Below are 27523 nucleotides of genomic sequence, written 5' to 3'. Positions count from 1 at the left end.
TCCGTACTCCCATACATGTCGATTGTGGTCCTTTTGGATCGTGTGCGTCACGAATATGTCTCGGGAATGCTGGTGGCTGTTGGATGCGTCCTATATGTGTAACAATTCACATTATCGTACTTGTTGTGGTGTACTTTTGCAATGGTACCAGAGGTGATGGGGGAATGCGTTCAGTTTTTAGAAGTCGAAGCACATGAAATCCGAACGGCGCATTGTTGAGCCGGCGGAGTTCTCACAGCCGCACACTTGATCGTCCGCATCTTCTTCTTTTGAGTATAGAATGGAAATTTTGTAGAAGGAAAGCATGTAGCTCAACTGAAGGGTGTTTATGGGTGGGGACGACTTCTCCGGTGCGCTAGTGCCACCCAGAGCTCCGACGTTCGGAATGACACCACTATCCATTTTCGCATGAGTCAGCACATCAGCGGAAATGTGATAGTTCTATCATAGCATTGAAGTTCATCATACGATGTTGCTGCTTATAGAAATCATACACCGAAGTCTCCTTTCAATGTCAGCTTGAGCAAATCGTCCTTGACAATCTCTGCCTTGCGACTAAGAAGATCCTCCACATCCCAGTTCGCAGCGATGAAGCGACCGCTTAAGAACTTCGCCTTCTCTTGACACAGCCAAACAGCAGTGCCACCAACAAGTTCGGGACTATCTTGATTGAAGAGCGAGCGGAAGGGCTCACGCAGCATGTCAGTTGCGACGAGACCCGGATGCATCGACACGGCGGTAACATTCGGGTACTCCGCAGCGACGTACGTAGCCAACGCGTCAAGGATGAACTTCGACATGAAGTAGGCGCCAAGCGGCGGAACAGTAAAGAACGCCTGCCATGAGCTTACGTTGACGATCGTGGCAGGTGTGTCGGGGCTGGGCAGTAGGCGGAGGAAAGAGCGGATGAGCAGATAGTTGCCTTTTCCGTTGATCTCCTACAATCGATGTATCAGTTCATGCGCTTTTGACTCAGGCACTGCGGGATGAGCAGCGAACGGGACGGATCTTACGAAGTTCCTCCACCATTGATCGGGGTCTGTGTCGTGCAGTTTCGGTCCGTCTCCAGTCATGGCGCCGGCTGCGTTGACGAGGACATCCGCGTGGCCGAATTTCTGCCGGATCGCTTCGAAGGCGGCCTCGACGCCTTTCGTGTCGGAAATGTCGAGAGCGTATGTAAGCGTTTCGATGTTGGGGTTCGCCTCTTTGACCGACTTCTCGGTAGCTGCTAGCTTTTCGGCGTTGGATGCCAGCAACGCAACACCCTTTACACCGGCCTTGACGAAGGCAGGTACCATTGCCTGTGAGACCAAGTCTTAGCAGACGCAATAATGACGCGAATTCATGGCGAAAGGGGAGCGTTTTCGGTCAATTGTTTCAACATACCATGGCTCCTATACCACGCGAAGCGCCAGTGATGACGGCCACCTTTCCTGCCAGGCTATGCTCTGGGGTACTGGGATCGATGGCAGGGTACGCGTCTTGGTGTGCATTCTTCGTGAACTGCATAGACGTGACATAGAAGTCTTTCGGAAGCTTGCTGAGGTCGGCCATCGTGAATGTGCTTTGAGTTCGGATGATACAAGTGATACGGAGAATCCGCTGTAGCAAGATAACGCAAAGATACTAATCAGAGTCTAGAAGTACCACAGTCCACTGTGTTAACTTATGCGAGGCTCTGGGGCCAGAGGCCCCGCATTCGGGCTGCGATAATCGCCTCGTCGTGTCCCCACCCATGAAGCACGACTTGGCCATAGCAAACCATGTAATAAAAGCGTTGGCATGTTGACACCGGGGCGTCGGCAGTGAGGTGTTAAGGTTGCGGAACGTCCCAAGCGAAGCCCGTTGGGAATGTTTGAGCGAACGAGGGCGATGATCCTCTCCGCTTAGAGACTAGCGTAGGAATGCAGACCCTGTTTTTGACATTCACCTGAGATCGATGCAGAACCCCCAATTTCCTCAATCCGGTCCGAATCGTAACGACATCGCTATCGGCACAAACTCATTCGTCTAGCGACTCGCGGCTTCGATCCGACAAGCCTCACCAGAGATACACATGTTCGTAGGCAATGTTTGTCCAAACTCTGGGGATCTGACATGTCGGAAGCGAGGACGCACACATCGGAATACCGAGGTGTGACGACGTTAACAGGAATGCGGGTACCCGAAAACGATAGATCGTGATGGCAGCATCAGGGGCAGTAAGACATGTCGTGATAGCGGAACCCACTCTGCATGTTGTCTTCTCGGCGCCCTGATCGACCGAATGCACACCCATGCGGGTGAAGGGGTCGCGGGAAATTCTTTGGCGATCTTATACCAGCTGTGAATGCAAAGCGTTCCATCCATTCTCTTGGAACCTTGGTCTCTGCAGCATTGTTTGTATACTTCAACTGCCCAAGAATGTCAAACCTCTCCCCACTCTGGCCCCATTCAACTCCGCAAGTTGTTCGAGAGCACCAGCTGTAGCTCAACACAACGAATACGTACTGAACGGCAACCATAACTCACAAAGTAATTCAGAATGACACTTCATGAGGTAAGCTGAACCAAATGGGACGCCTTGAGTGGCGCTGACTTTGTTGCAGGATCTAGGCCCCAACCTCACGGCGACCGTCCTTGTGACGGGGCTGCTTGCCTTCATCACCATGGGTATGCGGGCGTATGTCAGGATCACCAAGCATAACTGGGCTCTTGAGGACTGGGTTATGGCAGTAGGATGCGTACGTATCTAACCTTCACAGTCGTCGAGAACACACTGAGCTCACTCACCACAGTTGCCTCTCATGACACTGACCATCGTCACCACCATCGGCTCCTATTACGGCATCGGCGCCAAGGACAGTACTTTTGCTAAGCCTGGCAACCAGAAATACGTCGAGACAGCATATTTCGTGAGTCATCATCCAGTGTAGCATGGAATTGGTCGGTCGCTAACAATATTCAGTGGTTCTTCCTCTATGAGGTCTTCTACTGCACATCCATCATCTTCGTCAAGCTGAGCATCGCCTTCATGCTGAACCGGATAGCTGGCAGGAGAATGGTCTACATCTACATCAACTACGGCATCATGGGTCTCTGCGCGGCGACCAATTTGGCAGCGATCCTGTACATCATCTTCCAGTGTTGGCCGGTGGAGTAAGTACAAAGCAATCCGGCATCACGTGGTAATGCTAACCGTATACTTCTCAGGGCTGCTTGGAGGGCTGATCTCATGGCCGAAGGGACTTACTGCCAGCCGCCAGTGTATCTGCAAAACGTCTACTTCTTCTGCACTTCGGTCAACATCTTCACAGACTGGGCTACTGCGCTCATGTGAGTTACTCGAGATTCTGCTATCGAGTAGGCACTAACGTTGACCAGGCCAATCGCTCTGCTCTGGAACGTTCAGATGAACAGGAACACCAAGATCTCAGTCGGTGGCATCTTGAGCCTAGGTATCTTGTATGGCAACCCATGAATCTGACTGGTTTTTGTACACCACTAACATTGCTCCAGCACATCCATCTCGGGCCTGGTTCGTCTGAAGTACACCGTTGGCCTGACAAGCAGTCACGACTATCTTTGTAAGCACCCCAGACCCGCATCACATCACAACACTAACGTGACTCCCAGATGGCCTCGCCAACATCCTCATCTGGGGCTACGCCGAACCCGCGCTCGGTATGCTCGTCGGCAACATCGCAACCCTCCGCCCACTCTTCCAGCGCCTCCTCCACCTCGGCTCAAGCGGCTCTCACCAGCCTCGCTCGGGTACACCCCACGGTGTCAGCAACCCCGATCGTTCGCACCGCTACAAGCCTTTTGACACCGAACTCGAGCTCGGCACGGTCGCAGACAACCAGGACACGCATATGCCGGCGATCAAGGTTCATGCGGGACGTGTTAGTGTATCGAGCGATAGCGAGAGTCAGAAGGAGATCTTGGAGAAGAACGATCGGTTTGTTAATAACAACAAGGATAGCATTGTTGTTAGTCGGCATGTGGAGATTAGCCGCTCGTGAATGGGCCATGGCTAGCAGATGAGAAGGTATCTCAACATTCTTGCGCGATATCCCAAAGGCTTCCATCGCAGTAGTCGCCGCGATACAAGGGTTGCATGTATTATATTTCCCGGTCTAGCTGGGTCACGTCATGTCACTTTCGGTAACGAACTCTCTCTTTCCACCCTTGACGAAGTGCATCGTACGCGACCGAGACAGCCCTGCTCATTGTTTACTCAATTCCCGCCGGTGCTGCTGTATAGGAAAACCTGATCCCGCTATCTTGTTTGATCATGTCATCCGTGTAGTTCATTCTCAGATCCTTCAGATACTTGCTAAACCGGTTGCCAACGTTGATAGCATGCTTGAGATGTGAGTACTGGAAAGGTTGCTCTCTGAACTGGGCCAACTGTCTCGCAATAGTGATCGCATTGCGAATCTCTCGTCCGTTCATCGGTTCCTTGCTCAGATCGTCGATGTGGTCGAGGATATCTTCCAGGTCGTCGGAAGAAGATTCATCGAGCGTTTTCATACGCGCGATGAAGTTGCGCCAGATCTTCTTGCGCTGAACAAGGCCAAGGTTGTCGTAGTGCAGGGCTAGCTGAATGCGAGACTTGAACGCTTCGTCAACTGTAGGTTTGTTGGTTAGCGAGACTAGTGTAGCTGGAAGTTCTCGTGGGTAGCGTACAAGTACCAACGCGGTTGGAAGTCAGTATCAGAATACCATCGTAGTACTCGAGGGCACGGAGGAACACGGATACCAAAGCATTTCTCTTCAGGTCTTTCATGTCACGTTCCTCGAGGAAGACATCTGCCTCATCTAGAAGTACGACTTCGCTCGTTAGCAAATTCCTGTAGTTGTATTCATGCGAGGTAACGTACCACAGTCCCACATCTTCCCTAGTTGGAACGTGGCGCGCAGTCGCTGATCAACAACCTCAGCATCTGTTCCTACATCACCGCAAGTCACACGAAGCAACGGCTTCTCTGCAAACTCAGCAACACCCTCAGCCGTGAATGTCTTGCCGGTTCCAGGTGCTCCATGCAAAAGCATGATCAGTCCATTGCCTTTGCCAGCCACAAAGTCCGTCGACTTCTTGGCGTTGATTTGCTTCATAACAAGCGCTTGCACCAGTTCCTTGGTTTCTGGTTCGGCGACAAGATCCTTGAAAGCTTGCTTGTTCCATACTACGTCAGTGATACGGTCGACGAAAAGCTCTCTCCAGTGTTTCTCCTGCAGATTGTGAGCCATGATAGTCTCCGGCATGACCAAAAGCGCACCACCGTCTTCGGGCGGTTGATCGCGTGCCATGGCTGCGATGCCAAGATCATCTACACAGCGTAGTTTCGCAATCTCTGAAAGAGGAAACAGCATTTTGTACGCCTTCGTGTCGACCATATATCTTTCCTCAATCTACGTTGAGTTTGTTAGTTCTTGCAAGACTCTATAGATTTCTAGTGTTTGTACACGTACGTTGTAGAGCTCGTCTTCTTTAGAGCGCACATAAGATACAAACTGTCTGTTTCGAAGCGACCAAAATGTCCTACCTCTTTTCTCAAGCAGTGATCTCATCTCTTCACTCGCATATCGAAGAGGGTAGAAATTGAGATCTCTGATTGCAATTGTCTCTTCCTCATATCCCAGAGACATCTTGATGTCTATGCTAGCCTCATGTTTTGCGAAGGAGCCGTCGAATTCCCAGAACCACATCGGAACCTGCCAAGTACAAGTGATCAATTTGCGACTGGATGCAGAATTGGCGAGAGGACCATATCTTGGGATGCGCTTCCTCTGGATGAAGTCGGACTCCTCGTACTGAGACTCGTCGAGCGTGATCTCTGGACGTTCAATCCAGCTTGTAGCAATACATGCCTGGGGAATGTTGCCCCCTGATCCGTTACTAACGAGGACATCCCCAGGTTGAATGAGATATTTGAGGTGTTTGCGCGATACTCTTCCTTTCTCTGCTTGGAGCTTCGCTGAGTCGTATTCGTACCCATAGCTTTTTTCAATTGCGGATTGCAATTGCCTAATCAGGTTTTGACTGGGTATATCCAGATCGGGTAGTATTTCGGGAATGAACGGTGCGCTGTAATACATGAAAAGATACGGTGCCAGGATTTGCCCTTCAGGGTCGAAGTACGGGAAGTAGTCGCCAAACTTAGGTATCTGCTGGACTAACTCTTCCACCGCATCCAGCATGTCGTCGGCTATGATCGAGAGGAATTCATGCGCGGGTGTAGGAGAGCGGTAGACACCGTCCTTGGTTTCGATCTTACTGCGATCCGAAGGTGGGGTCTGTTTGTATTCCTTGTAGATGGCGAAGGCTATCTCGGGGTGTTGATCTAGATAGTGATCAATATTCCGGATCGGATTGTTAGCCAGTAACACGACGCCAGATCCTTCAGCGGGCTCCCAACGCGGCTCATCCAAATACAGTGTCTGTCCAACTTTGTAAAAGACTTTGCTGGTATACGCTAGCACTGCAGGCTGAGAGGGTACGGATGTTTCGCCGGTTCCATGTCGCAAACGCTCGTTTTCAACCCTGAGAGCCTCCAACTCGTCCAACACCTCTCTGAATGTACTATCCTCTTGTTTTGTACGAGCCATGACCACTCCTGACATTGTTGCACGTGATGGAGCAGATTGCTGCTGCTCAGCTGGTTGTTTTTCTGGAGTTAACCGTGACGCATTCGCAATGTGATCATCATCCGAGTGGTCAGGTTCTACATATGCAGGACGTCTATTCTGCCGAGAATGGTCCGAACGTTCTACTATGTGGGACCGACGGGTACGGTATCGTACTGGTGAAAGTGAGCGAGATGATGCCGTGGATGGCGGGGAAACGTCCACGTAGTGAGGACCCTTTGAGTCGGAGGACATGTGCTGCAGTGCGTCTCGAGTTTGATCTTCGTATGCTGCATCTGGGCCGTCACGATGGTGGAAGTGAACGCGGCTCTACAAATGTAAGTATACCTCATTTCACAATGCGAACTCAAAACGCTTACAGTGAGATTCCGCCCAGCAACTGCGTGGTCAGATTCGGTGATGTCCGAGGTATCTGTGGCGTCAGAACGCCTCGGAATATCCTGCTCGCTTTCGTGCTTCAGATGCTGCCAATCTAACACTCTCGCGGTCGTCGCATCCCGTGAAAGAGGAGCATAACCTCTCAAAGCAGCTAAAGATTCCGCATCCCATTGCTCTTCCATTCGCACTTTCCGTCGGTCGTTGGGGCCCCGAGGCTCGCGATGAGTCGTAATTCTGGGTGGCTCGACGATGATGCTGCGAGCAGATGCTGACTGTAGTGTTGCTGGCGCTTGTCGATCCATTGTTGTTTGGCTGCGATGGATTGCGCGACGCAGTGAATCTGAAGATGATGTTCGCACCCAGGTGCGCGCTTATATGGCAAAGCCTTGTCGCTCAGCCTCAGAGCATGCAACCAATACCTCATTTGGGGGCCGAATGACTGCGCCTCAGCGGGATGGAGGCAACCATCCCGCCAGGTACCACATGGTGCCTCTCAGCCGGATCCTCTGCTTATCGCAAGCTTCTATAATGCGACTTCCCATCAGCAGACACCTATTGTGCGTTATTTGAGATTGATCACCTTCAATGCAGTCGCAAAGTCGTTGGTACTTGAATGCGCAGGCCAGCTCCCCTGCGAGTTCAGCCGAGGATGCCTTTAGAGAGGCGCTTGCCGTCTTCCAGCTGGATCCCCGCACCTGCGCCAAATTCGACAGAGTCCAGCAACTTCAAAGTCTTAATGACCTGGAAAGCATCCTCAATACAGCGCGATCCAAGTACGAGCGGGAACGTGAGGATAAAAAGGTTGCTAAGTGGTTATCAAAGCTATCGTCGCGCATCTGCCATTATGGCCAGATCTTTGACGTCCTCGTCCAGCATCACCCTGAGTACGTCAGTCTGGCCTGGGGGACAATGAAATTTCTCTTCGTTGTACGTACCGCTTTTGGATCTGTACGAATTACAGGCTAACAGTCCGTGTCAGTTAGTGGAAAACCACGGGAAACAACTCAGAGTCCTTGCGAAAGGCCTAAGCCAAATCGCGGACGTATTACCGCGCATAGAATCCGCAAACATCCTCTACCCTACCGATCGCATGCGACATGCGGTATCCGAAATCTACAGTAAGATCATCCAGTTCTTCCTTCGGGCGGAGCGTTGGTATCAGCAAGGCAAACTGCGCCATGCGTGGGAAGCCCTGAGTCGACCCGCCGAGCTCTACTACAACGACTTGGTCCAAGAAGTCGAAGAATGCACGAGATCGATTGAAGTATTGGCGAACGCAGGCGCACAGGCGGAGCAGCGCGATATGCACCTGGAAATCCAGGAATTGGGCAAGAGGCTGAAAAGCTCGGAAGAGACCCTACAAGAAGTGCGGGGCCTGCTCATCTGTAGGCTATCCTTGCAGTCAACAATCCTTTTTCTAACAATGCGCAGCGTACCAGTCGATTCAAACGAGTGCGAATCTGGACACCAATCACCGCCTGACGGATCTCCAGCTGAACCAGATCATGGATTTCCTCTCGGGTGCCAACGCGCTAGATCCGCTGAAAGCCCTGCAATACCGCGCATTCATGAGTGCTCGCACCAGAGGCCGTCGGTTGAAAGAGGAGACAGGGTCGCAATTCTGGTCAAATCCGAAGTTTGCCGCCTGGGAGTCTGCATCATCACCGGCTATGATTATGGTGAAAGGCGAGTACAGCACTCGATTCCAAGTCCAGGGGTTTGCTGTTGACGTCATACATGACCTGCGCAATCGGACCGTCCCCATACTCTGGGCCCTGAAGTCAGTATCGGCGCATGGCGCATCTGCTGCATCGACAGTAGACATTATCAAAGGGCTGATATGCCAGGCAATACAGCTCAATATTTCACAGCAGACGGAACGCTCTCTTGCGCTGAGTTGTGCGCAATTCCGTGCAGCCGACTCTGTCGAGCAATGGTTCGACCTCTTAGCGCGTACGATCGCTAGCTTCCCTCAGCTCTACATCATTGTCGACTTGGAAGCTGTGGGAAGTTCATATCTCCAAAGCACTTCCTGGCTGTCTCAGTTGGCCGCTATGTTCCAACGACATGCTTCCGGAAAGTGGATATCGCGGCTTAAGATCTTGCTGATTAGTTATGGATCTATGCTCTGGCAGCAAGACGACCTGCTCCATTTTCGGGATATCGTTGTGCCTGCACGGCAATCTCACACCAATTCTATGCTCCAAGGTCGCCTACGCGGATCTGTTTTGACCGGTCGCGCGCGGTCAAACCCTTCGAGAGGTAGCATGCATGCACGTTTTATTGGCAGACGAGGGTGCCATTCTACACTTGTAGGAGGCTGAGCGGTTCTTCTATCCCACTTTCATGTGCATCTTGGTAGTTAAACAATGTCGCTACTGCCCAATCTTTTGCGATTGTCGCTGCGAACATACTCTTAAGCCCATATTGCGACGAGCCAAATTGGGCGGCTCATGGAAAGCTTTTGGGATAGATTTGTTTTGAGGAAGCGAGGAAAGAGCCAAACTCATCAACTTTTCCACCGTGTCTTTTGGAGTTTTGTTTGGAAAGTCGTACTTTTGAGATTCAGTAACAGTTCAAAGACGCAGCTTTATACGCAAAAGGTGAAATAGCACTAGTGTTCTTGCCGCTAGATCCAATAGGCGACATAACCTGCCGTGATTGCGTTTTGGAAGATCGCCAGCAAAGCCAAATTGTGCACCTACCAGCAGTCACGACGGCTGTCTCATAAGACGTGGATAAAACGCTTTAGATAAGACATCATCATCTTTGTAACGCCTACATTCTTTCTCGACATGTGCTTCTAGTGTCGAATTCTCCGCACATGTCTGTAGTAGGGTAATTTTTGGAGAAAATATGCTCAGTAGCATCATAGGAACGTATCTCAGTCACTGTAAGACACATGTAGTAATTAATAGCCAGTTTCAAAAGAGCAGGACACAGACATGACCCTGTTTGCGGCGGATTTGAGAAGGCGCGAGAGACCGCAGCCATGCTCTCCTCTCCCTCCTTTTTTTAGTATATAAACTTCTGAAGATCTGGAAGACGAAAGAGAACAGTTGAAGAAAAGATGCTTTATATACAGACAGCTCCATGCGCCAGAGTCATTGCATAGTAGTCCCCAGTATTAAGACTCGCGAAAGCAACATGAGCTAGCAGTTATCGTATACTTTTAGCCGAAGAAGAAGAGAACATTCCATGAACTTCGCAATGTTTTAGAATAATACGAGCGGCAAAAGGCATCTCAGCGCGCATCGATCCAGCGAACCGGATTTTAGAGAATGTAGCGGTGACTCAATATAGAAGAACGCTTGCGCACATAACGGGTACAGAAAGGCCTTTCTAGTTCCGTAGGAAGAGAAACTCAACTCTTTCATAGAACGATGCAGGATGAATTTTAGAAGACTCGAAGTTCCATAGCCGATGTAGGTACACCGTTCTAGAAGAGAAGGCGACAGGCGAGAACATAGTATATACTCGACCGATTTTGGGAGGGCGGAAGGAGCAGAACTCTATTTAGTGGGTCAAAACTCGTTTTTGAAAAGGCCGAAAGGCTGTGGATATTCAGAGCAAAAGTGAGGAGAGGAGAGGGAAGTATTTATACAGCGAGCGCACAGCTTCAGGATGCGATGCGAAGCCGTCGGGGCAGCAAGTGCGCCTCATGTGGTTGTCGTACTTCGCTTTGGTCTGAATTGAAGATATGTATATACCGACATGCATCGAGAAGCTTCTAGCTTTGGAAGCCGCCGAAAAAAAAGATCATGAAACGCGGAAGACATTGTTTTTGCACAACATCGGCAGTCTGTCACGAAGGACTTCCACATCAAATGCCCATATGCTCTTTTTGTTCACACGACGCAATGGACATGTTTGACCAGCGTATTGCTTTAGGAGTAGCTCAGTAGGAGTGTGGTTGGCAGGAAACAACATGCGACATTGTAGCCGAGTTTTATGGTTCAGGCAGAAACTCCATGAACGAACCAGGTCGGGCTTTTGGAGTTTGGTTCCGACACCAACTCATCGAAAAGCAGTCCGAGCTTTTAGAGAAAGCGAATAGGAAGAATTGGATGATAGAAGGAAAGGTTGGGAAAGACGAAGGGTGGTATTTATACCTCTTGATGCACGAAGCGCTCAAGCTAGTGTGGGTGATCAGTCTTATGATGCATAACATTTAGGGCCCAAAGAGTCTGCGTACTCGCGAATCACCCATCCATGTGGAAAAATTCTTCGTACTTATCTTGTTTCATTCTTTATTGGCATCATGCCAACCTCAAGGGTAAGTATTGACTTTGCTCATCACCCATCTTACTCCCGGCATCGCCGAGAAGCATTCTCACTCCCTCTACTGTCCACCAGTCTGGTTATCCTTCTGCTCCATACCCACGCTCCTGCCGCCAGCCTTCGTCGTGTCGCCAACGAAGTTGCCCGCCGCTGCTGCATGTTAGCAACATCTTCTCCCAACCTCGTACTTCCCGCTACCACAAGCACACCTAGCTACTCACCTTTAGTAGTATCACCAGCACCCTGCGTAATACCCGTAACCGCATCACCGAGTCCCTTTCCACCAGCCGCGACAACATTGCCGGTAGCGTCAGTGACGCCTTGGACGCCCTTGCCGACGGTGTTTGTTGCGGCGCCTAGGGTGTTTCCTGGACTGTTAGCAATGAATATTCTCTCTCTATTGCCCCATTACCTGGGAAGGAACGAATTGCGATGAGACGTACCGAGACCGCTGGCAGCGGTGCCGAAGAAGCCCTTTTGTTGGTTGTTCTGGTCAGACATGATCGCTTTGTGTGGTAGACTCCTGCTATGATTCGGGTCGGAATATGGAGCCTGATGTGAGAATATGTGAAATTCCGGTTGAGGTAGTGTCGAGAGTGAGGTGTAACGTGTTTATTGCGTCCAGCCTGATGTTTTGATATGTGGTTGACCACTCTGTCCTTATGACGTAGCCGGTTGCGCCATTCTCACCTGCATCCCTGCGCGCTGCCCCTCATCTGGAAGTTGCGCAAAGACGCGCAACGCTCCTGCCGTCTGCAAACGTCCCGCAGTAAGATCGACGTTTACATCACATCACATCATTGGCTGGGAACATGCGTTCAACGGTTCCAGGGGCGGACGCAGACTTCCCTTGGCCCAGGCGTATCACAGACAGTATCACAGACAGAAGCAGAGTCATAATTTTTTACCAGTTTATTCGAACTAGATCAAGCTATTGCACAAAGAGTCATCTCCTCGTAGATCTTGTTCTCGTGTACGCAGGATCTTTTTCGCAAGTGCATGCCTAAGCAAGTTTGCTATCGTCGGCGGACACCGCATCACCAAGCCACCACTCTCTGTAAGAGGCAAAAAGAAGGAAAGGAGGATAACATGCGCATAAAGGGGGAGCGGGATTGGAGAGACCTCCACAGGAAGACGCGGTACTCCTTCTACCTCTTGGTCCTCCCTACCCCAAGGAAATCGCAGCGCAAAGAAAAGATGGAGGACTGAGGAAAACTTGGCCAAAATGCCCACCCAGAGCGCTCGTGAAAAGCGTGTGGTGTAGACCATCCCCATCTTCAGATCCGGAACGCCGTCATGAAGCATGCGCATAAAAAGAGTCATCGAGGCTTGTACCAACCAATGGTTTGAACACCCAAACCCATTTCGTGAGACCGGCCGTCAGACAACAAGGAAACTTTTGGAATCCATCGCTCTTGAAAGTCGCAGTAATGAAACCCCGCGAAATGCAGAACAATGCGCGCGCTGATGCCCCCTTCTATGCAACGAAACAGGCGATTAGATTACCGCGTGCGGTGTGGTCTATGGGTATAACCGTCACGCGCTCGAAAGGAAAGGTAATCACTCGGAAGGCTTGGCCTCCGCGTCGGCAGCAGACTCATCAGCAGCGTTGGATGTAGAGCCAGCCTCGCCGGCGTCTTCGTTGCTAAGAGCAGCAAGTGCACTGTGACATATGTTAGTAAAGATCTCGAGTAAAAACAGCACGGATCTTACCTGAAAGCGTTTGCATGAGCAGTGGCCTCCTTCTCCTTCTGCACTGGTGGTGTGCCATTGCGCGAAGAGGCGTTGGAGTCTTCACGACTACCCATGCCGGGACCGATACCCATACCACGGCGGCTACCGGCGCGGTTACCAAGCATGGACGGGCCGAGAGATCCAGCGTTGTTGAGGTTGCGTCCAGAAGCACCCTTGGACAGCTTGCGGAGATCGTCCATTTGGACACGGCTGCCAGTGTCTGGAGGAGGCTGCATGCCACCACCTGAGAACGAGCGAGCGTCGCCGCGACCCATGGGAAGACGGCCACCACCACCGCGTTGGTTTGAACGTGTGCGCTCCATCTCGGCGGCCTGTTGGGCTGCCATGGCTTCTTGATGAATCTCGGCGATGGTCTTGGGACCCTTGAGGATGTCCTTGGACTTCCAGCCGGACTTGCGCATGTCGACGGTGTCAAGCAACATGAAGTGCATACGCGAAGGAAGACCCTCCATGTTCATGACCTTCTCGATGCGCTCGAAGTACATGTTGATCATCTTGGGGCCGGCTTCGGCGGACTCCATCGTGGCACCCACAGTGCGTAGCAGCTTGACCAAGCTCTCAATAGCGGCCTCATCGGGGAGACCCTCAAAGTCGAGAAGCTTAAGCACACACTCGTGCATGATGCGCAGAGTCAACATGCCCAGCTTGTATAGCTCTCCGATGAACTGGATCAGACCGAGACCCTTACGCTTGGCTGCAGCGGCAACGTAGTACTCGTCTGACAGAAGCTTCGCCTCCTTTTCGCCTTCAGGCGCCTCGGGCAGGTTGACTTCCCAACCACGCTCGAACTCCTCTTGACAGCGGTTGAGGAGGTACTTACGGAAGAGAGCACCACCGACAACTGGCGCACCGTGCTTGTCGCGGACATTCTCATCCTTGATCTCGGTGCTCATGGTCTGCAACATGCGGCTACAGAACTTGGCGTACATGGACGACCAATGAGACTCGTCACAAGCCTTCTCAAAGGTGAGCTGAATGACCTGGCGAAGAGTGCGTCCATCAGTCTCATCCTTTGACTGTCCAGCGATCTCAAGGATTTGATCGGAAATCTTGTCGAACTTGTCGGGTGTCATCTTGTTGAGAGCGGCCTTGACCTTACGCTGTACCATATCGGGAGCCAAGTGGCCTGCGCTCATCTGGGCCTGGACAGCAGCGGGCTGAGTGAGCGACGTAGGCACCCAACCAGTCTGCGAGCGTTGGAGTGCCTTGACTTCCTGACCGGCGGTCAATGGCATTTGCTTGGCATCTTGAGCATGGCCGCCGCGGCCACCCTTGTGGCTGTTTTGGCCGCCCCTACCGCGTGAGCTGCCAACGCGAGGAGAATTGGGTTGATTGCGGTCGGCGCTCTGGTAGGAGCTTTGACGTCCTGACATCGACTGCCCGCCCATAGGAAATCCACCACGACCTCCACCTAGAACGACATGAGCAAGAGGGTTCGTCATAGAGCCACCGCGTCCGCCTTGGGCTTGCTGGAAACGCTGTTCGGATGTCGTACCTGGCGGGAGTGTGCGGCCTCCTGGCTGGAATCCACCGCCTTGCCCAAATGTACCCATTCCACCGCCACCGCCAGGGCGAGAGCCTTGACGTCCACCGGCGCCCAGATGCATAGAACCGGGACGAGCAGATGGAGGACCGCGAGCAGATTGGGGCTCGTCACCAACTGTCTCCTTGAGCTTCATGTCCCAGTCAACAGATGGCTTCTCCTTGAAGACATCCTGGAATTGCAAGAGGAAGTCCTTGTCGTACTGGCGGCCCTTGCTCCGGTTGCTGTTGTTAAGAGCTGGGTTGGGACTGGCTACGCCTTGAGGATACATAACCTCAGCACGAACTTCGAGGAAACGTGCAGTCTTGAGTGCCTGCATACCAGCAGTCGGCTGTGCGGGCTCGACAGACTTGTTGGTCTCGAGCTTGAGAGCAGCTGGCTTGGGCTTGGAGCCAGTGGGGGTCTTGGAGGGTGCAGGTGCGGCAACAGGAGCTGCGGACTCAGCGGGAGCCGCCTCTTCCTCAGTCTGAGAGGCACCGGGACCGAACATGGTGTTCTTCTTCAGGCTTGCGAAGAGAGCCTTGTCCTTAGCCTCGCGTTCGGCCTTCTGCTCAGGAGTCTCTGCTGCGCGAGCGGCTTCAGCCTCTTCGGCTTCGCGCTCTAGCTTGCGCAGACGCTCCTCCTCCTGCTTGACCTTCTCGGCAGCGTTGGCCTTCTCAGCCTCGGCCTTCTTTGCCTTCTCCTCGGCGTAGCGCTTCTCATCTTCTTCGCGCTTCTTCTCTTCTGCCTCCATCTCGGCAATCATGCGGTCCATCTCTTCGTCTTCGAGGCGCTTCTTCTCGGCCTCGTCAGTCTCGGCCTTCTTGGCAGCTTCGGCATCCTCTTTCTCCTTGGCTTCAAGAGCAGCTTTGGCGTCGGCCTCTTCCTTAGCAGCAAGCTTTGCATTGGCTTCGGCCTTGGCCTCTTCCTCTGTAGCTTCCTTGGCCTTCTTCTCGGCTTCCTCTTGTAGGCGGAGCTTCTCCTGGAACTGCTTGACAAACTCGGCCTTCTTGGAAGCGGTATCTTCAGCACGAGTAGAGTCGGTGGCGCTCGGCGCGCGCGGAGGAGTGGGAGTGGCAGCAATAGCGGGAGAACGAGGGGCAGCAGGTGCAGCGGATGCTACAACAGGCGGGGCAGGCGAGGCGCCCTTGGGCTTGAAGTCGACAACCTCACCATCAACTATACGCCGTTAGTATTGTCATATCATCGCATGCAGAGATTGCAACTTACCAGTCTTGATCTGGATGGCCTTGCTTTGCCTCTTCGGACGCTCAAAGGTGGAGCTAGGTGCGGGGCTTGCCGCCGTCATGCTAGGAGTGTGCGTGTGCGAGATGTGATTGACGTTGGTCATCGCAGGTGTGGAAGGCTGAGGAACAGCAGATGACGGGCGCTCCGACATGTTGGAGGGAGTGCGCGACATGCTCTGAGCCTGTGGCTGATGACCGTAGGGGGCGACACCGTAGGGAGACGGTTGCATTTGAGGAGGGAATCCACGACCTGGGCTGGCGGGAACACCTGGGTAGTGGATAGACTGCTGAAGTCCGTAGCTCTGCGGGTAGAAGTTGTTGTACGGGTCTAAGTTGGGCTGGGGCATGCCTCCGTAGATAGCCTGTGGGGAAATTTGTGTTAGGAATGATTCGATATTTGTACTTGAAAAGACTGAAACATTTGGTGGCGGAACAATTTGTGTGGGGACATTTGCCGAGTCCGATCGACCTTGGTTGAAAGGCCTCTCGGTCCCGACAGAAACATGGCTGGACATGGGAGAATTGTGAGAAACTCGCGATCCAGTCGAGAAAACCGATCTGCGAGATGAAGAAACTGAGGGAGTTGCTGAAATAGTGGAGGATGTACTTGCCTGTTGAGGGTACTGCTGTTGCGGGTAGTAGGGCATGCTCTGAGGATTAGCGAGGTGCTGCTGCTGATGCATAGTAGCAGGTGTCATAGCGGGGCTACGGTTCTGTGTGTAAGGAGAGCGCTGCGGGCCAGGAGGGTGGAATGGCGCAGCCTGGCCGCGGCCCATCTGAGGCATCGGGCGGAACGGCTGTGGCGAATGGTTGGCCATGTGCGGGTTGTATTGACCTTGAGGAGGGAATCCACCACGGCCGCCTCGGTTGGAGTACGAGCCGCCGCGGCCCATGTTTGCGTTGCTCATGTCGCTGTGCGCAGACTGGGAGGATTCGCGACGCATGTGTTGAGGCATCGTGTGCGAGTTTGGTTGAGGGGGCATAGCAGGGCGTGCCTGTGGTGGGGTCAGTATGTGAAGCGGAACGAGGACTATATGGGGGGCAGGGCGCAAACTCACGTTAGGCTCAGTGCTTTCACCGCCCTGGCCACCGAACACAATGTTTGGCCTAGTGGGCAGTCCGTCGGGCTTGGGGCCTCCCGAAATAGGCGTAGGAATGGGCGATGGTGAATGAGCGGGCGAGGCAACGCGCGGGTTCTGCACCTGCGCCGGGTTCAGGTTTCCCTGGACTACGGGCGAGGCGTGGGCAGGCGCTGGTGAGCCGGCAAGCGACCCGAACTTGATACCAGAGGGCGGGCCGCCTGCAGTCGCAACCGGCGGGGTCTGCTTGATCTGGACAGACGACTTGCGCTCGTGGGCGCTGCCGTTGGGACCACCGCTGACGATGGTGGGCATGACGGGAATGGCAGGCTTGAGGGCGCCGTTGCCGTTCACCGGGGAGACAGAGGAGCTCTTGCCATGCTGCGCGCTCTGCGGTCCTCCCACTGCCACGGGCGGCGCTGCGCTAGACACGATCGTGGGTTTGGTCGCGTTGGCGTACGAGCTGCGGGCAGTGGGTTGAGCCGAACCGGCGGCCACGGTGGCGGACGATCCTGTAGAGGAGCTGTTCGCGGTCGCAGACGAGGAAGCGGCAATCGGCGGGGTTTGCGAAGTCGAGGCGGGATTACTCATGGACTCGGTGGTGGGTGAGGTGAGGTGCGGTGAGGGTGTGGAGGGCGGTCGGTAGGCTGCGCAATCGCTACCTGGCTGAGGGCGATGACGTTGGTGCTGGAATCCCAGATTCGAGCGAGGGGACGAACTCTGCGGAATTAATGAGTTGCTGGGACAGCGACTCGGGGGGTTGCAGAAAAGAGTGTCGTCCGCGTGGGGAAGGGAAGGTCAGAGGTCAACTCCTTTGAGAAGGGTGTTGAGGGCTGTCCGAGCGCTTCAATGAAGAGGTCTCTGAACAGGTTTCCGTGTCCGGGAGGGGGATTTCGCCGAATAAATTCGTGAAATCGACGGGGCGGCTCGTGTGAAGATCACTGAGTCCGCTGCGTGTGTCGTGATGAGTGTTCTCGCAGTGGAGAGACGGGTGGGTGGAGGGATGGCGGTTGGGCTCTTTCGAAAATTGTTTGAGTGCCACACTAAGCCGCAACAAGGATCTTGTCCTAGCCGAGCCCTTGAAGGCAGTCCCAACACCTCGAATTCACACGGACAAATTGCCGCTTGCTTGCTTGGTGACTGCTTGCTCCGGGTCACGGGACAGTCATTTCACGATGAATTCATTGGTGCGCGCTCATAAACCATGGTGCGGATTGTGCCTTCCTCGGATACATGAGGCAAGCGCGAGGGGCTCCCACGCTGCCTCACCAATTCCAAGTCGTTGATATCGTCATCACGTACGCAGTAAGCAGGACATGACACACAATGCTGCACTGCGCCCCAATGGCCTCGTTGTGACTCCTCCTAGCAGGACGTGACTATGGTTGCCGGAGGATGGAGACAAGGCTCTAGTACGTGGGGTGCCTTGCGCTGGGCCAGGCGGCAACGGCGAGCTGAGATACATCTTTTAGCAAACACCACCGTTGCGCAAACTCATACGTCTACCGCGTACCAAACGCCCTGTTCTCACTCGCAGCATACGACCAGGTAGATGGTGACTTAACTTGACTATTATAGTTCAGCCCTGTGTCTCTCAGGATACACCCCGTTGCACAGCGAAGCACAGATGTGGCTATAACAAAGCAACAGCAGACAAGGCAGTCCTAGTCCCACGATACTGCCTAAGTTCTGTCAGCCATACAATGTCGAGATGCATCTCCCCTCCTGCGCAGATCGAAGAAAAATGTAAACTCACTGACGTCTTGCTGCGCATCTATGCACGATGACGGCGTGTCTCGCGGAGGCGACCATTCACGTGAAAGGCATCTCCGCCTTAACTCCATTGTCATGTGCGAACCTAAGGTATCGTTGCCACAATCGATAAGGTAGATCAGACCACTCTGTGCACCACGTCCAAAGTTACTACTGACTGCGAGGCCCGACTTGACTCAGGAACGGGTCTCGAGCTTCCCACGGACTATGTTCTGTTGACCGGACGATGCATCGACCATTTTGTCGGCAGCGTGACCGCGCTGCGCTGCGCCAGCGATGAACAATGAACAATCATGAGACAGCGATAACATCATGATTACGACTACTCTCAACAAAGGGTTTGTGAGGTAAGAGGGTCTTGGAAAATGCGCATGCTACGGGTCGCTTCCATCGCAGTACCAATGTCTGGAGTGGGTGGCAACCGGCGTCGATGAAGGTGGCTGCAGTGAATTATGCTCTTTCGATATTGAAATCCTGACCTTGGGGTAATGTAGATCTGTGCTGTCAACCGTTACTAGAACTATTACTGCAGTAACTCAAGAAGGGTATTCAAGATGTAATGACCCTGAACCATCGACCGCACGCTTGTGGGATTGCAAGAGTGCAATCTGGACTGTGCCACCGTATCTTTGAAAACTGCAAAATGATCTTGGTACTGGTACCGGTATATGGGTCGTCCTTCCGTCGCAATATCGAAATCTCGATTGTCACACCTGGGGAGAATACTGCAAGTCTAGCGTGTTCGGACGCGTACAGCCCACGTTCTTACAGCGGGTACCTAGGTAGGGCCGTTCAAATGCGCGGTCACCTCCTACAAGGAGAAATCTCAACAGGTGCGCTGCCGTCTACATTAGTCTGAAGACCCAAACTTTTCCATAATGATGTAGAGTCCTAGGGAATGATTGTAAAATTCCTGCCTGACATGAGGCGGGTTCCGCTTTCTTGTGGAAGCAATGAGCTGCACCTGTGGGTCATTGCAAACGAACATGGCAATGTGAACGCATACCGCCACCAAGAGATGCCCAGGCAGATGCAGGCTCTCCCATTGACTATGTATCACTTACCTGGAGATTACTGACACCAGTGACATGCCGCTTGGGGAGTCTACCCACCATCAATGCTACCGAGGTCTCAACCCACTCAACAGCCACCATCATCGCCCGTTGTAATCCTTGACTCACACGAAACGAAACGGTGACACAACGAGACGGCAACTTCAGCAGCCGAGTGCAGCCAGCAGCTGCCGGAATCCTGTCATGCAGCGTGGCATTAGCAGCGCACAGCCGACGGTTTTGCATGCGCCGGCAGCACAGCAGAAGCAATGTCGTGGTCGCAAAAGCAACGAACACGACCGATGCTGAAACCCTGCTGCGGGTGTAATGCAGCGGTCCGTAATGCCAGGTACCGAGGCCAGACCAGATGGCTTGTGGTCTCTGGCGGTTTGGTACGACCTCTTATACTTGCGTGTGGGCGAGTCGCCTCAGCGCTGAGGATTAAACCTCACGCGCCCTACCAACGAAATGAGGCATGACGTCCGCATTCTGTCGTGTTGCGACAAAAGAGGACAGCCATGCCTAACGATGCGTTGGCCATCGCAATTCCATCAATCGCATTCGCCCCGCAGTATTCGCCCTGGGATGCCGGAAATATGCAAGTCTGCGGAAAGCGCAATTCCCATGAATCTGGGGGTGTGGAGATGAAGGAGGAAACGAACGTCGCAGAGTCCCGCATACGGGCACCGTGGATGAGGAAACTTTGACCGTCAGCGGCGTCGAAAAGTTCCACCTCTCATCGTCAGCCACACCCACATTACCTCGGCGAAGTGCCACTCTTACTTTCCTGTCAGAAAAGCCGCCGGCTGTGGCAGACGCAGACGCTCCTCTTCGAGTAGTCTCCCAAGCCTGCGTCTTGGGGCAAGCTCAGCTTTTAAAGCGTGCGCCGGCCTTCCGCATCTCGTATCTTGCTCCGGTGCCCGGACGCGCGAATAGGCGGGTCAGAAGGTTTGGTGTCGATGGCGCAAGCTTGCCGTCGTCCGATCGCTGACTGCCATGGCCTTGCTCGTATCCTTCGAGGATCGCCCTGCGCCGTATCAACGCAGGTGCATAACGGCTGAGGAACCACCCTCGGGCACTAAAAGCGCCTCACAATCCTTTGGCGTTGATGGCATGTGACGGGTTGGAGTCAAAATTGACATCGTATCAAGCTGCCGTAGGATTCTTTGCTTTGCTCAAAGTACCGGCCGTGGCTGCAGATGAGGAAGTTGCATGTGGGTGGGGAGATAGCAATGCAGGTGAAAGAAGAAATTTGGAAGGTCGTGCTCGTCCCGTCTTTGTTGTCTGCATCATCCCGTCCCGCCCTTTGCTTCTTCTGGCGTGCATCGTCATTCTCCAGAGGCGCGAGAGCCTGACCCACCACGAGCGAACTTGTCGAAGAAGCATGACTGCCCAACGGCTCACACATTCTGCATCTATTCGCCATGCGTATCAGCCATTTCCAATACCTTACTGCATTTCGCTTCTCGACCGAGGCGCCGCCTTAGGTACGTATCTCTACATCATCATGGCAGCGCTACCAGAAGTCGTCGCATCCCTGCTGACCTCGGGACCTGTGGAGCGAGACGCTGGCAGCGCAACCTCCACGTGATATGCGTCTTCCACCAATCGCCTCTAATACTGGCAATTCACTCCGCGCCAAAACAGGAAAGCGACCCTGATGCGACCCGGCCAATCGCACATCCGGAACTCAGGACCGACGACGACAAGCACAACACAGCGTCGCAGGGCTGACCCCGAGAAACCCAGTGCCCTCCACCTCGCCAGACTGCAGACTCCACGATCCTTCTCGGCTCTTGAAGTGCCAATAGGGTGTTTGTGGAGGGATAAGCCTCGAGCCTTCTCCGCACGTCATGAAGGCTAAAAGTTCCTGTCGAACCAGTTCCAGGTCGTAATTCAGCCGGGATGGCAGTCCCCTTACTCATCATTTCAGGCACGTCGTTCCGGACTCCTTGGACCGCAAAGGCGCGACTCATGTGTACCTTGCACCACACCACCGAGCTGACGGACAATATTTCTGGTAGCGCCATTGCCCAAGGTCCGGTCCGGTAAGCTCAGCGGCTAGGCTGTGATGCGAGGACGTTTGTGAAAGGAAGGAATGTGGAGGAACAAGGTGGAGGGCGTGGTGCAAAAGCAGCGACAGGGGACGCTAGCCAACGCTCGTCCTGCACATGATGCGCTCCGCAGGAGGTGAACGGTGGCCCTCGAGGGTTCTGTCGGAATGGCGTACCGCATTGCGGCGGCCTTACCCCATGGGTGAGCCACGATGACTTCAGCGCCGGCCTGCGTTGTTGTCAATGCCATGGTTGCTTTCGCTTGTGCTCGGTGTGGTCCGTCCTGAGTCGCGCGTCTTGCTTTGGTCTGGAGTAACCTGCCCCGGCCCTGCCCTTGTCGATAAGTGGCCGAAGCTAGCGAGCTTAACTCGAGAATACAAGCTGCTAGAAACGTCTCTAGAGGGCGCCTATCACACCGCCGCTGAAGCCATGCACGGCGAGCCTCATCGCACACGAAGAGCAGCCGATCAACCTAGATCACACGCTCATGCTTCCGTACCCAGCACCGGCTGCAGGACATCCTCTGCCCATTCACACGACGTCTCCGCTGAACCATGTACCATGGCCTTCTCGAAGACCACCGCTTGGAAGAAGGCGCTCTGTGAATGACCCAATTCGCCCGCGTAGCCCTTACCCCGGCCGTGCCCAGCCTAGATTAAGCCTAAGATCTTTCTCTTGCCTTGACCAGAGCACCCGCGGCTCCTCAATCTAACGATGCCAGCAGCAGCCGTTTAATAACTCTAACAAAGTTAAGATCCACACCTAGCATTCGCTTCTTAGCGGAAACTCTCCAATCTGCCAAACCAGCCACTCAAACACGCCAGCCGCTGCAAGAAATTCATATCCAGTGTGTCACGCAGCTGCTGGCGTATTCCCACCCTGTCTTTGTCCATCAACCCTTGGCCATAGTTCCATACTCTGTTGCTGATGTGTATACTGCAGCTCGACGCATACCGATCCTGACAACAGAGCATAACCGACCTTCCATCTTCCCCGCAAAATGCACAAACCCCGATCTTCCAAAGCACACGATGAACGTACGTCCATGCACCTGACGCGAAAAGCAGAAGGCGCAAGGACCCTACTCTACTCGCTGTCACTCCACCGTTCTGCTCTCCACGTTTTTTTCTTCCATGTTGTACCACCTTGCACAACCCACAATAATCCTCCCGCACGTAAGGACCCATCATCCGAACCCAGCAAGTTTTCTGGTTCTGGTCCATCGGATGTCCGTATACGTAGGTCGCACTTGCTTCAACCAATTTAACCACACATGCCATGGCTTTCCCTGTCACGATATGCACAAGCTATCAAGCATGTGTACATCATTTCTTCGCATCTTTCGATCCTCTCACACCACTTCGCCCAGCTATACCCTACCCCTACCGTACGTAGCTTGCCCTGCCTATCGCGCTACCAAAAGCGTAGTAACGCACTAGAACACACCAGTACTGCGACGCACTTCAACCCATGCAAAACCATCGGTTCCTGAGCCTCAGAAGCCGAAATTAATCTGCTGCCAAGCCCATACCTGTACACATACCTGCATGTAGTGACGACCAGTCCTTGAGGCCATGCAGCCCACAAAGCAGGTAAAGTCTGGGGTAAAGTGTGGAGATCATGCCTTTCTTCCCCCCGTCTGGCTTCGCGTCCCTTTCCCGCCCCATCCATCCATTCCTACCACGCTATGCAGCTTGTGCGAGCAATCTAAACATGTTCGTGGTCATGTGCGTGTTTGAGACTTTGATTAGGGATGGTCAGAGAAGCTGCATGGTGATGCTTTCCACTGCCTCGCCTCCTCCTCCCCCACCCATCCGGTGGTGGAAGGGAAGGATCGACGGCTGGGGCGCTGAGGGGGAAGCCGGCTTGATGGGTTGTGGAAGCTTTTCTAGCTGAAGAAGATTCTAGTGCATGATACAAGTGGTGATGTGAAACTGTGTGTGTGGTTGCCATGTGGGTGTGCGTGAGACTCTGAGTGAGCCATGGCAGTGACCTGCGTCTGCCAACGCCCAAACGTCGTCAGTGTAATTAGTTGTTTTCGCCTTCGCGCTGTACGCGGGAAGTTTTTCATTCGTAGGCTCAGCTCATTCGTAATCGTAGTATCCACATTCCTGTCTAGATCTATCCGCCCAGTTTTTCTCTTCGCCCGGAATTTCGGAACAAGTCCTCTGCGCTGCGAGAGGTGCTCACGGCCCTTGATGTGACATCGTCCCGTTGTCCGGCCGTGTACAAGAAGTGCTTGTCAAGTTGCTTGAGCGACTACTTCTTTCTAGGCAAGGGCAGAGAAGGGTATCCACATGGTTCGGTGTCCGCTAGAGGCTCCGACATCGCCTCAGGTATGAGGCGGCTGGCTAGCTGGCCAGGTGGTTTGGACTAGTTTCGCTTGGATATAGAGGTACATGTCGTTCGACGACGGTGGATTGCTTGGCGATGCTGCCGCCACCACCTGTGTGTCAGTCGGTCCACCGTTAGGTTAGTTAGTCAGGCACATGCAGGTAGCAGATCCACAGCAGTGACGGTAGCCGCCCTGCAAGATTGTATTGGAAGATGTGGGGTATCATTAACTTGTTCTGTTGTGTGATCGGCCGTGTCAGGTGGGTATTACTTTCGCCTCTTTGCAGTTTGTACAGGTATGGCTTTTTCCGAAGCGCCTCAAGTGTGGCCGTGTATATTGGACATGGCAGAGTGGCGGCAGGGCCAAGAAAATGAGAAGTGGGTACAGTGTTTGCGTTGAAGGGTTTGAATTGCCACAATGATATGCGGTGTTTGTAGGATAAGATGATACATAGAATGATAATACCAATATGCGCTGCAAAAATCGAGCTGCGAAGGGTTGGTGTTGAAAGGAGATTGGAAACAAGGGGTAATCGCCTGCCTACTATGATAAAATATGTCGAAACAACCACCAAAGAATTCGTATAGAGATGCGAGACTGGTATCGCAGAAAATTGGTGATACAAGACAGTGGTCATGTCATCAATCCAGTCGAAACATATATCCGTACCCATTTTTTCTTGATAAGACATAGCACGCTGTTCATAATCTTGACCGCAAAATAAATTCAAAGTAATCAAAACATTCGAGCGCTTAGTACTGATCGTGGTGGTCGTCGCTGTGTTGGCTGGTGTTCTCCATGACTTCTCCCAGGACAGAGCCGACGGCAGAATACGAGTCATTGTGCGCCGAGTCGTTCCGCATGTAGGAGTTTGGGAACGACGACATGTGGTGAGGTGCGCTCATCTGAGGCATGGCATAGCTCTGAGGTGTTACGAGCGGTGAGCCAGAAAAGGATGGAAAGTGGGCTGTTTGTGGTGTCGATCCGTTGCGTTGAGGAGTGTAGTGGGTGCTCAACTCAATGCGCCGGGGAACGCCGTTAGAGAAGGACCGCATTCTGTTGCCCGTGGAAGTTCCGAAGCCTGGTACTGGGGAGTCTGGTAGAGTTAGAACGGTGGAAAGCCCACGTGGGTTATGTAAACTTACAGGAGTAGCCAATACCATAGGGCATCATAGAGCTCGAGTAGGACCGACTGTCGTGATGGTTCTCGGAGCCATTGCTGTCGTGACTGCCAGTGTAGCTCATGCTAGTCCTCAACGGCGACTGCAGAGACTCGGCGCGACTTCTTGCGATTCGGTCGGCATGGAGCGAGAGGCGTGGGATACTATGTTGTGCAGCATAGGCGGTAGGGTTGCTGACAGGCATGGAGAAAGGGTTAGACGTTCTGGGGCTAGTGTCGAGCGGCGCTGAATGGAAGCCAAAGGGGGATCCCTCGTGGGCTGATACCGGTGAAATGGTATCGGTTGCGGACTGGGGTGGAGTAAAGGTGAATCCACCGAACGCTGGGCTAATGCCCGTGGGTGACATGTGCGAGTCGAGCGGCCCTCGCCGGAAGGTATCAATGCTTAGTGGTCGCATCATGTTGCCTTCGGGGAAACTTGACCCGTAAGATGCGGGTGATGCCAGCGGTGTGCCTAGACCATGGGAGTTTCCGAATGGTGAATGCAATGCTGAGGCCATATCGAAGTCGTCTGGTAAGGCTCGCGACCTCATCATACGCTCACGGTCGTCGCTTGTTAATCTCTTGAGCTTGGCACGCCTTTACATATGTCAGCACCTGCATGGTTCGGTGGTTTATGACACGACTCACCTGTTCTGGAACCAGACCTGGACCTGACGGGGGCTGAGACCGGGAATCTCTCGGGCTAGTCGCTCTCTGTGAGCTGCATCTGGGTGTGCTTGTCGGGCGAATTCGCTCATGAGGAACCGAGTTTGGTTGTGGGTAAGTCTGAACCTCTTCATCTTCCGCTTGGCAGCACGTATCTCCGCGGCGGTCATGGGTTGCCTATCTTCACCCTTGTCCTCTCCATCCTCGCAGTCATCCTTGTCGTCGAGGATGAGATCGTCGTCTTCTTGGTCCTCGAGCTTCTCCACGTTGACACCATCGTTGGTGGAAGGGGGTGTCAGTCTCGAGATTGGGCTGGTGGGTGCTGAACCTCCAAAGGTTACATTTGGGATGTCGTGCTGCTCGATCTCATCAAGTCCGGATGGTGTGTTGCTGCCGCTGTTCAGGTGGCTCTTGCCGTCGAGTAGGTAAGGAAAGCTCTTGTGTGTTCGCATTGACGGTCGCTTCATGTCGAGGTTGTGTCCAGCGACCTCAGCTTGGAGCATGGCCATGTCGCTATCTGAATGTGGTGGGGTGTGTTCCAGAGTTCTGTATTCTGATGAATGCCACTCGTTGTCTGCAGAAGTCGTGCTATACGCAGACATGTGCGGCGAGCTAGGCGGAGACAAAGGAACGAGGAAGCTTCCGTCGACCATTGGCGCTTTTGAAACTGATGTAGTGGAGTAGATGTAGGCTTAGCTGTGTGGCTGATACCTCTCCTGTGACTCGCTGTTAGTGGGAAGCGGGCCTCAAGCTGGACCGCTGCTTACCTAGTTATTGTGGTCACCAGGAAGGCCTCAAGACTGGTGGTGTTGGCGTCCTTGTTCGAACTTGTACCAGACTGCGGAATCCGCAAGGGGTAAAGATCTGACGAAGCTTGGTGTGGACAGTTGATCGTCGCTCGAACCCTGTGCGGGGTTTGATGCGGGTGATCAGCGAGAAAGAGTGAAGGCAGTCGCAGTACTACGACGGCGAGTCCAGCACGCGTTAGAGACGCGAGACTGTTACGAACGGGTAGTTCGAGGCTGGCGTGTTGGTGGGTCTAAGGATGGCGGGTATGCGAAGCCAGGCTGAAAGCTGATGTCGTACCGACAGTAGGATTGGGGCGCGGAGTTTTGGTGCAACTTCAAGCTTGAAATAGAAGCTACCGGGGAGGTGATACTGCGAGCCAAATAAAGATAGACGCTGACGGTGGGCGCTTGATGCTTGACAAGAGGTGAGGTGATGGACAGTCGACTTGCTTGGAAGAGTGAAAGCGTCGTCTGGTAGTCAGCGATGGGTAGGCCTTTGTAAAGAGGGCCAGGAACCGTCGGAGGCTATATCAGCGATGGCAGCAGGGGAGGGGAACAGATCATTCAGACAAAAAGGCTTGACGGTACTCTACTGACGACGATCCGGATAAAATCGAGGTTAAGACAAGTGCGAGGGACTAGGGTCAGACTACGCATGGACAGCGGTGCCTCTTAGGGAAACATGATATCCTTCGAGGATCTGGAAGCAGCTTGTTACACGACGAGAAGCGTGACTAACGTCGAGGGCTAGCAGACCCCAAAGGCTCAGGGCACAGGGATACGGTAGCTCGGGACGTG

The 27523-nt window shown here is 53.4% G+C and overlaps 7 protein-coding genes across 7 annotated transcripts; 2 read left to right on the top strand and 5 right to left on the bottom strand.

The window, feature by feature from the left end:
* Positions 1–488: 488 nt before the first annotated feature.
* J4E87_004835 (uncharacterized protein) lies at positions 489–1554 on the bottom strand (the record flags this gene model as incomplete). The annotated part of the gene is made up of 3 exons (XM_049376452.1): positions 489–938; positions 1014–1301; positions 1387–1554. 3 exons carry the CDS (start codon positions 1552–1554, stop codon positions 489–491), a joined length of 906 nt encoding a protein of 301 aa, XP_049233963.1.
* Positions 1555–2524: 970 nt separating this feature from the next.
* Positions 2525–4004, top strand: J4E87_004834 (uncharacterized protein; the record flags this gene model as incomplete). The annotated part of the gene is made up of 8 exons (XM_049376451.1): positions 2525–2539; positions 2589–2723; positions 2778–2894; positions 2948–3138; positions 3193–3315; positions 3364–3444; positions 3499–3566; positions 3616–4004. The coding sequence occupies 8 exons, from the start codon at positions 2525–2527 to the stop codon at positions 4002–4004; spliced, it is 1119 nt and encodes a 372-aa protein (XP_049233962.1).
* Positions 4005–4215: 211 nt separating this feature from the next.
* J4E87_004833 (uncharacterized protein) lies at positions 4216–6609 on the bottom strand (the record flags this gene model as incomplete). The annotated part of the gene is made up of 4 exons (XM_049376450.1): positions 4216–4613; positions 4672–4803; positions 4866–5397; positions 5458–6609. 4 exons carry the CDS (start codon positions 6607–6609, stop codon positions 4216–4218), a joined length of 2214 nt encoding a protein of 737 aa, XP_049233961.1.
* A 987-nt stretch (positions 6610–7596) lies between these two features.
* Positions 7597–9335, top strand: J4E87_004832 (uncharacterized protein; the record flags this gene model as incomplete). The annotated part of the gene is made up of 3 exons (XM_049376449.1): positions 7597–7938; positions 7991–8396; positions 8443–9335. The coding sequence occupies 3 exons, from the start codon at positions 7597–7599 to the stop codon at positions 9333–9335; spliced, it is 1641 nt and encodes a 546-aa protein (XP_049233960.1).
* A 2018-nt stretch (positions 9336–11353) lies between these two features.
* Positions 11354–11793, bottom strand: J4E87_004831 (uncharacterized protein; the record flags this gene model as incomplete). Its single annotated transcript, XM_049376448.1, has 3 exons — positions 11354–11442; positions 11514–11660; positions 11736–11793. The coding sequence occupies 3 exons, from the start codon at positions 11791–11793 to the stop codon at positions 11354–11356; spliced, it is 294 nt and encodes a 97-aa protein (XP_049233959.1).
* A 1059-nt stretch (positions 11794–12852) lies between these two features.
* On the bottom strand, positions 12853–17486 carry J4E87_004830 (uncharacterized protein; the record flags this gene model as incomplete). Its single annotated transcript, XM_049376447.1, has 5 exons — positions 12853–12955; positions 13006–15748; positions 15800–16178; positions 16392–16811; positions 16875–17486. 5 exons carry the CDS (start codon positions 17484–17486, stop codon positions 12853–12855), a joined length of 4257 nt encoding a protein of 1418 aa, XP_049233958.1.
* Positions 17487–24861: 7375 nt separating this feature from the next.
* J4E87_004829 (uncharacterized protein) lies at positions 24862–26539 on the bottom strand (the record flags this gene model as incomplete). Its single annotated transcript, XM_049376446.1, has 3 exons — positions 24862–25205; positions 25255–25868; positions 25920–26539. 3 exons carry the CDS (start codon positions 26537–26539, stop codon positions 24862–24864), a joined length of 1578 nt encoding a protein of 525 aa, XP_049233957.1.
* Positions 26540–27523: the final 984 nt, after the last annotated feature.

Source organism: Alternaria ethzedia (assembly GCF_023757985.1).
Source record: "Alternaria ethzedia strain BMP 0044 chromosome Unknown scaffold_9, whole genome shotgun sequence".
NCBI classification, from domain to species: Eukaryota; Fungi; Ascomycota; class Dothideomycetes; order Pleosporales; family Pleosporaceae; genus Alternaria; species Alternaria ethzedia.
This window is presented reverse-complemented; position numbering and strand designations above follow the sequence as displayed.